The sequence below is a fragment of the Sinocyclocheilus grahami genome, unplaced genomic scaffold (genome assembly GCF_001515645.1).
Source record: "Sinocyclocheilus grahami isolate Dianchi unplaced genomic scaffold, SAMN03320097.WGS_v1.1 scaffold1830.1, whole genome shotgun sequence".
In the NCBI taxonomy this organism is placed as follows: Eukaryota; Metazoa; Chordata; class Actinopteri; order Cypriniformes; family Cyprinidae; genus Sinocyclocheilus; species Sinocyclocheilus grahami.
The window spans coordinates 143,830-153,257 of record NW_015507009.1 but is presented as its reverse complement, the minus strand read 5'-3'; the positions used below and the strand labels follow the sequence as shown (position 1 = coordinate 153,257).

General features: G+C 37.1%; 1 protein-coding gene and 1 long non-coding RNA gene across 5 annotated transcripts in view; both read left to right on the top strand.

Moving 5' to 3' along the window:
- The window catches only part of LOC107572902 (histone-lysine N-methyltransferase ash1-like), a 27,526-nt gene that overhangs the window by 8,856 nt on the left and 9,242 nt on the right, over positions 1-9,428 (top strand). For 3 of the 4 annotated variants that reach the window (XM_016259326.1, XM_016259328.1, XM_016259329.1), the window contains 3 exons: positions 217-376; positions 1,844-2,036; positions 2,372-2,479. In XM_016259326.1, the coding sequence (XP_016114812.1) occupies positions 342-376; positions 1,844-2,036; positions 2,372-2,479 (336 nt within the window). In that variant the 5' untranslated portion in view covers positions 217-341. Of the gene's footprint in view, positions 1-216; positions 377-1,704; positions 2,037-2,371; positions 2,480-9,428 lie in introns of those variants that run through there. The other variant, XM_016259327.1, reaches the window with a different exon arrangement.
- LOC107572903 (uncharacterized) lies at positions 3,063-5,071 on the top strand. Its single transcript, XR_001607426.1, has 3 exons — positions 3,063-3,203; positions 3,846-3,968; positions 4,981-5,071. It is a non-coding gene; the product is annotated as an uncharacterized lncRNA (long non-coding RNA).

Sequence of the window (9,428 nt, the reverse complement as noted above, 5' to 3'; positions counted from 1 at the left end):
AACAATAATGTACAGTATGTGGAAAATAATGTGTTTTTTTAACTTTAAACTGCATAAACACATTTCATTACACCAAATACACAAAATAATGTTCTTTTTAGCAGCATCATATGACCCCTTTAAATAAGCTACTATTGATGTGTTCTGTGTGTGCAATTATGCTTTATCTGCAAGATTTATTTATTTTGTGGTGTAAATGTTTTGTTGTATTTGCAGGACGTGGACTATGTGCAAAAGGTTCCTTCTAAGGAGATTTTATTGTGGAGTACAGGGGTGAACTTATAAATTATGCAGAGCTGGAGAGAAGGAGAAAACTCTACCACCCATCCTGTGCTGTTTTTATGTTCGAGTTTAAGTGGAGAGGGAAAACGTGGTGGTAAGAAGTCACATTTCACCAAAGCTATATTACTTGTGCTGTACTAGAGTAAATAAGGCTACATTTACACTGCAGGTCTTCATAACCAATTCTGATTTTGTGACTATATACATTTTTTTTTGGCAGACACTTTTCTTTTAAGATTGACACTTATCCGATGTGTTCAGTTTACACTGCACTTGGTGACACAAACTAAAAATAGTGCATACAGTGTCATCACAAATCAATTTCAGTAGTACATTGAGTTTAATTTATTGATATGGGATTCGTATAGCAACCTTTTCAATGCAATAGTTACTTCCATATATCAAAATAATGATATAGTACAGATTCTTCAGGACGGATTATGTACGCAGCTCTGCTCAAAGCTTGCGATTGGAATAATACTCAGGGGCCAGTTGCATAAACTTAGCCTCTATGTTGAGACAATGTCTTATGAAACTAGTTTGACCAATTAACAGTAAGCCAAGGGGTAATTAGGCTTATATTTTGGATTCAAATTAGACTAATTTGAGTTATGTAACCGAATTTTGCAAATTTTGACCCATTTTAAAGAAAAAATTAGATGACTAACTTAAGACTAGTCTAAACCATTTATGAAACCGGCCCCAGGTGGTAGATATTTAAGCATGTCACAGCTTCTGAATCCGTTTGAATCATATAGTCATAAAACATTTTTTCCCTCATTAAAACCTAAAGGGGATGCCGTGATTTGTTCACAGTAGAGCACGGCCTCTCATACCTGATTGCTTGCATATATACATGATGGTATATATGAAAACCTTGCTATGTGGATAACGGAGACTTGTCATAGCACTTGCATATCATTGCTCTTTTGTTGGTTTTGATTGCTTCTATTGTCCTGGATAAAAGCGTCTGCTAAATGACTAAATGTAAATGTTAAACCAAATGCGTATATCAAGGGCAGGGACATGTTTGTGTGCATTTTATTTTGTGTTTTCAGTGGAATGAATGGGGTGCACGAGCCACTGTCACTGACAACAGCAGCAACGAGCACTTAGCAACACATTTCAGCGTCAGATCGCCTTTCATTTAACACAAACAAACAAAGTGAATACTCTGCTACTCAAATAGGGATGTTTCATTTGTGACTGGTATGTCTGTACAGTTTAAAAAAAACTAAATTTTCAATGACGTAGCATTTGTGTTCACTGGGGAAGATCCGATCTGTCCGCTTACACGTCAGGCGCAAATGCATGTATCCAATTATTTCGGATTTATTTTCACATTCGCAATGAGGCCTGAAACCAATCTGAGACTATCTTAATACACTCGTCTCTTTCCAGCTTAAACGGTCGTGGCTCTTATCTGATCTGTTCCTATATAAAAAAAATATTGGAATTGGTTCACTTGAACCATGCAGTGTAAATGCAGCCTAAGACACTGATTTGTGTTGATATATTGTTACACTTGTATTTTTCCTTTTCATATTTTTTTTAATTTAAGCATTGATGCATCTAGAGAAGATGGATCATTTGGGCGGTTAGTTAATGATGACCACCAACATCCTAATTGTAAGATGAAGAAAATTGATGTGAATGGAAAGCCACACCTGTGTTTATTTGCGCTGAAAGACATTAAAGGAGGAGAAGAAATCACGTACGATTATGGGGGAGACGACTGCCCATGGAGAACCCAAGTAAGTGGCACAGCACACTGTATACAGAATAGCTCATTTTTGGTGGTTGAACAAATTAGAATTGGAATCTATTAGAAATATGAATATAATTTCTAACAATTATGTCTTTTGGGTCAGTGTTTTTTATTAATTTTTTGGTACATTGAATAATGGGGTCTTACGGTGTTAGACCAAAGTAGGGGTTAGACAGTGGGGGTTGTGTGCTGTGTGCCTGGCCTAATGGGTAAGGAATAGATGTTTAAGTTGAGGTTGATTGTCTCTCTCTGTCTCTCTGAAGTCATGAGGTGTGTTTCCATGTTGTGAAATCCTCTCATTATTGATGCGATCTCTTACAGAAGAGCAGTGTTGCTGCTAATAGCAGAGCAGCAGATGACTCTGATCCTTCTCTCCAATCACAGACTCAGATGGAGGATGCTTCTGGTCAAACCAAGTCTCCTCAACAGGTACAGTCACTTTTATCACTGGAAAGTTAAGTCTGCAGTCTGTTTCTGCCATGTTTGGAGCATATTTTGGTGCGTATCTGCTGTAAATGAGTACACTCAACACTTTATCGACATGTGTCCTGTAGTTTAGTGGTAGTGGAATATTTAAGGCCAGTTTTGTCTCGCAAACAATTTTTTTTTCTTGGTTAATTGTTGCTTTAAAATGTACACTCACGATGTCCCCACAACACACTTTCAGTCGCTCAGTGTTGGAGTTCAGATTGTGTGTGAAATGAGATGAATCTGGTCCCCATAAGGAACAATAACGTTGTGTGTGAAAGGTCCTCATGAGGCCTGTTTCGCTCAAGATGAGTGTGTGAGCGCAGACAGAGAATGCTGGACAGGAATAAAAAAAAAAGTTTCTCTCTGAGCTCTGGTCAGCTTTTTCATTTTCAAATACAATAGTAATGTCAAATTGTTTATCCTTTCTGTTTACAGATTGTGACACATCGGCAAAATGAAAATGAGATTCTTGTGCCAAGTCTGAGACGGACTAAAAGAACCATGTGTTTATGACGAGCCATTGTATACCACTGTAAAGCTGTACTTTGAACTCCCACAGAAACAGTTATTGACTGTGATGAGGAAGAACAAGTCATAGACTGTGATGAGGAAGAACAAGTTGTTGACTGTGATGAGGAAGACGGGAGCATACAAGAGGAACACTGTTCATCTACTGTTGACGGTTTGTATTACTGTCAAAATACACAATTACATTTTGTAGTTATTAATAGTTGTCAGTCAAGTGACTTGTGAAGACCTGACGGGCAAAAACATTGTGCAAGAAGATGCTTCAGTGCACTAAGCAAGCATTTTTTTGTCAAAACTACTATCAAATGCCTCCAAGCTATTCTTCAATATGTTTTACAGTAAACTTTTTTTTTTTTTTACTTAATACAACTTAATACTATAGAATGTTGGTTTCATTAGAGAAAGTAAAATGTGTTGTGTAATGCTAGCTGATCCACTCTCTTCTCATGTTGGATGGGTTGAGGCACAAAACTAATTGTCAGATGAGTCCATTATGACTGAAATAAAACTAAGTACTCCGTTTAAAGAGTTTGAGCTTATTTTTTTCTAAAATGGTTATTGCAAAGACGTGATGTAGATGTAGTTCTATTATACTTGCAATGACGAAAACAACTGCACACTTTAGGGTTAATTGCACTTGCTGTATCTATTGCATCATCATGATTAAAATCATTAGTGTGACAAAAATACACATCACTTGTGCATTGTCAGCATTTTATAGCACATTAACCTTTTTTCCCTTTTTTTTTAATTCTTGAAGTTTTTGAAAATGTTGAACTTTGATTATTTCCCCTAGAACCTTCAGTCGAGGTGGTACTTGCTCCAACCGGGAGGAATATATCTCCAGCACCCAAGAGAAACAAACCATCAGATGAGCAGATGCCTTCAGGAGCCAGTGCTATGAGGCCACCTCGCAAAGGTGAACTCTTACACATTTCTCTTTTGTATGTCTGTTGCTTTCTGTAGAATTAAATTAAACTAGAAATGGCTAAATGTTGCAGTAGCAGCCACATGGTTTAAAAAAAGAATACTCCTTTTAATCACTGATAAGCTTATATCTGTTTGTCATTTTATCCCTGAAAAATTCTAAATTCATGCCTTTTTCATTTCAAAGCCACCAGTTACCCTCCTCTGTCAGCTGTGAATAAATAAAAATAAGATGACACACATGTAATGTTTTGCACACATGTTTAATGTGCTCTGTTGCTTGCATTGCATATTGTCTCTAGAGAGGTTTGTAGGTCCTTCTGAAATGCATAAATGCACCATCTCTGGCATGAAAATCAGCACCATTTCTTTAGAATGGGTAGAAGAGTTTTTGTTTTTCTCCCTATAATTAACTGAGAAATATTATTGAAGTTGCTGATTTTGCTGGCAATATTGGCTGATTATATCACTATCAATTTGTAGATTTCAGTATTTATTTTATTTTCTTTCTCTCTCTCTCTCCCCACAATTCATAACAATTTACTACAGACCCCTGGTTATATCATATGTATTTAGTCATTCATCTAGTTATAAAAGTACCCCTTTTATGCTTTCTCAGGTATGACCTTTCATGTAGTGTGTAATATAAAATATCAAATGTAAAAAGATCAAAGTGCAGGACAAATTAAATTACGGTCTCCCAAACGAAAGAAACAAGTCATCAGTAATTCCAGACTTACTTCCTGCATGAACCGGTGTAGGTTTGTAACAAAAGCCCAGCCTTTGGTTTTCATTGGCTGTTTGTGAATGTGTAGTTTGACCTACTCTCAAACAACGGTCGAACCGACAACAGACTGGGACATCTGACCAATCAGAGCAGAGCAGAGTCTCAGTAAAGGAGGTTTTAGAGAGATCGAATCCTTGAACAAATTCAGGATTCAGAACTGTGGATTGGAATTCCAGCATCCGGTCTTAATCATTTATTTCTTTCTGATCACTTTAAGGTAAAACTGCCCAGAAGAAAACCCCCTGGCAGCAGGCAGAGGTGCAGGCGGTGGAAAGGCACCTGAAGACATTCATCATATCTGGCACTGTACCAGCAGATGCTTCAGTGCACTAAGCAAGCATTTTTTTGTCAAAACTACTATCAAATGCCTCCAAGCTATTCTTCAATATGTTTTACAGTAAACTTTTTTTTTTTTTTACTTAATACAACTTAATACTATAGAATGTTGGTTTCATTAGAGAAAGTAAAATGTGTTGTGTAATGCTAGCTGATCCACTCTCTTCTCATGTTGGATGGGTTGAGGCACAAAACGAATTGTCAGATGAGTCCATTATGACTGAAATAAAACTAAGTACTCCGTTTAAAGAGTTTGAGCTTATTTTTTTCTAAAATGGTTATTGCAAAGACGTGATGTAGATGTAGTTCAATTATACTTGCAATGACGAAAACAACTGCACACTTTAGGGTTAATTGCACTTGCTGTATCTATTACATCATCATGATTAAAATCATTATTGTGACAAAAACACACATCACTTGTGCATTGTCAGCATTTTATAGCACATTAACCTTTTTTCCCTTTTTTTTTAATTCTTGAAGTTTTTGAAAATGTTGAACTTTGATTATTTCCCCTAGAACCTTCAGTCGAGGTGGTACTTGCTCCAACCGGGAGGAATATATCTCCAGCACCCAAGAGAAACAAACCATCATCAGATGAGCAGATGCCTTCAGGAGCCAGTGTGAGGAGGCCACCTCGTAAAGGTGAACTCTTACACATTTCTCTTTTGTATGTCTGTTGCTTTCTGTAGAATTAAATTAAACTAGAAAGGGCTAAATGTTGCAGTAGCAGCCACATGGTTTAAAAAAAGAATACTCCTTTTAATCACTGATAAGCTTATATCTGTTTGTCATTTTATCCCTGAACAATTCTAAATTCATGCCATTTTCATTTCAAAGCCACCAGTTACCCTCTTCTGTCAGCTGTGAATAAATAAAAATAAGATGACACACATGTAATGTTTTGCACACATGTTTAATGGGCTCTGTTGCTTGCATTGCATATTGTCTCTAGAGAGGTTCGTAGGTCCTTCTGAAATGCATAAATGCACCATCTCTGGCATGAAAATCAGCACCATTTCTTTAGAATGGGTAGAAGAGCATTTCTTTAGAATGGTTAGAAGAGTTTTTGTTTTTCTCCCTATAATTAACTGAGAAATATTATTGAAGTTGCTGATTTTGCTGGCAATATTGGCTGATTATATCACTATCAATTTGTAGATTTCAGTATTTATTTTATTTTCTTTCTCTCTCTCTCTCCCCACAATTCATAACAATTTACTACAGACCCCTGGTTATATCATATGTATTTAGTCATTCATCTAGTTATAAAAGTACCCCTTTTATGCTTTCTCAGGTATGACCTTTCATGTAGTGTGTAATATAAAATATCAAATGTAAAAAGATCAAAGTGCAGGACAAATTAAATTACGGTCTCCCAAACGAAAGAAACAAGTCATCAGTAATTCCAGACTTACTTCCTGCATGAACCGGTGTAGGTTTGTAACAAAAGCCCAGCCTTTGGTTTTCATTGGCTGTTTGTGAATGTGTAGTTTGACCTACTCTCAAACAACGGTCGAACCGACAACAGACTGGGACATCTGACCAATCAGAGCAGAGCAGAGTCTCAGTAAAGGAGGTTTTAGAGAGATCGAATCCTTGAACAAATTCAGGATTCAGAACTGTGGATTGGAATTCCAGCATCCGGTCTTAATCATTTATTTCTTTCTGATCACTTTAAGGTAAAACTGCCCAGAAGAAAACCCCCTGGCAGCAGGCAGAGGTGCAGGCGGTGGAAAGGCACCTGAAGACATTCATCATATCTGGCACTGTACCAGCAAAGAGTGACTGTGAGAAATGCTTGAAAGCTGAACCAGAGGCTCTGAGGAACCGCGATTGGAAGACAGTAAAATTTTACGTTTATAATCGCATTACAGCTTACAAAAAGAAATTGCAGTGCAGATAATGCAACTATCTGGCATGGCAGGTTTTGTTTAAATAAGTTAAAGCCACAGCAACACTTAAAGAAATAGAATAACGTTATTGTTAAACCAGTGCATAAAGGCCACAAGCTGAAAAGCATTGGTCTTAAGTTGTTCTAAAGTTGTAATTTTTGTTGAAACGCATGCCTGTGAAAGGAAGCATGTGTGAAAGTTAAGTTAATTATTTTTTTATATGATTTTATTTTTTTTACTTTTAGTATAACAGGATTTTTGGTGTTTGACTTGGAGTTATTATGTGAAGTTTAACTCAATAAAAGTGGAATTCAGTCATTTGAATCTGAATTAATGTCTTGAAGTTCAAGTAGTAGTAGGTTTATTGTAGTGATAAGTATCCGGTGAATGAGTATTAGCTGATGCGGGGTGGTTGGCTGGGGCTGAACACTATTTTAAAACAATTACAATTAAAGAAAGAATAGTTTGAAGTGGAAAGGTTTAAATGCTTGACTTGTTGGTATGATATGGGTTGGAACATATAGAGACAATTATTCACTACTTAAAAACAATCCTTTGTATTCACATGCACAAAGTGCATGTTTGGGTTGTCCTAACTGAAAATAACTTGAACTGAAGGAATGTCTTTAAAATGTCCAATGTGCCATTGTTTTGTCTCAAGATGCACAACAGTAATGTTTTTTTTTTCTAAGGCATTTTAATAGAAGCTGTTTAAATACCATAATTTAACTAAGGCCTAGTCCTGGTTTAAGCTAATCCCTGTCTGTGAAACTGGGCTTAGGTGTTTTATGCGAGAGTGAAGCTTTGCATCACTAGCACCGTTTGCAGACCTCACTACATCTCCACATAAACTAATTAAAGTTACATTTCAACATTTTTACTTTTGTACTGCTAATAAACATTTTAATTCTACTAGATGAAACCCATTTTAAGAGCAAATAAACAAATGCAGTCTGAATATTTACTTCATATAAATGCTTTTTATTTGTCATTAGTAATACTTATTGTTGTTGCAAGGTCCCCACAAATCACAGGAATGTGTGTGTGCAAGGTCCCCACAAATCACAGGAATGTGTGTGTGCAAGGTCCCCACAAATCACAGGAATGTGTGTGTGTGCAGCGACCCCTCAAATTATAAGATTGAGTGTGTGCCAGGTGTGTGCAAGGCCCCCACAAATCACAGGAATGTGTGTGTGCAAGGTCCCCACAAATCACAGGAATGTGTGTGTGCAAGGTCCCCACAAATCACAGGAATGTGTGTGTATTATGCAAATGATATGCATATAATATGCAAATTTGGTCCCTGTAACTCATGTTAACCCGATTTTTCAGAAGTCCCCATTAAGCATGGTCAAGACATTACTTCATCAATGCAGGTGTCTGAAGTCGTGTATAGGCTAAGAGAGTTATGGTTAGTGTCCCTCATTTTTTTCAGACCTCTTAACCCTTTAGAAAGGGTGGTCCCCACATGTGATGATTATAAAGTTGGTCCCCATCAAACATGGAAACCAGTATGTGAGTGTGAGTGTGTGTGTGTGAGCGCGCGCGCATCGGGCGGAACTCCGCTGTGCGTGATACAGAGAGCGCGAGCATAACGTAGAGACTGAAATGACATGCCGTCGTGTAAATAAGATAAATAACATAAGGCTATTTAGTTTGCTTAATGAAAGAACAAGGTATAGACATGTTCTATAAGAAAGGTAACTTTAAATTACTTCTGTTGTGATCTGGTGCTCCAGAGAAAATATAATTAAATAAAATTAACTTGACCTTCAAGGGGGGCGGGTGGTGCCGTTGGGGGGGTGGGCCGCCCCCCTAAAATAATGGCAGGGGAAACACTGATATATCCTGCCTTATTCTATGATAAAAATGGGAAAAGGTGTTTGTAGAAGCCTTTATAAACCAATCATAAAATTGTCATTAGAAAAATATTGAACAAAAAATATTATAGCCCTTGCTGCAGCTAACGTTACACACAGCAATATAAACAACAGATGTGCATGCTCTCTTCACGTCATTCTTGTCAAATAATAATTATTTAATAATATAAGTAAACAAGCACACCGCTCCGCTGAGAACACCACTTACAGGCAGCCGCGGATGTTATTGAAGGCATCCTGGCAGCAGCGCGCTAAATTACTAAAGGTGTCTGAGCATGAGGGATCGTCTCGGATGAGATCGTCAGGTGAAAGGTCATTATGATCATTTCATTTACGGCTAAATTATTGTTCATTCATTTTACTAATAGTTAGATTGGGCAGGCCTTCACAAAAGGGTGTTTAATTACAAAAAAAAATCTAAATTGCCTTGACAAAAGTGTACTTTGGGCATCAAGGGGAATATTTTTCTATACTCTGTTCTCTTTTTTCCCATACTTTTCCAGACCTGCAAATTACTTAAAGGGGTCATATGATGCTATTTTAAAGATCATTAT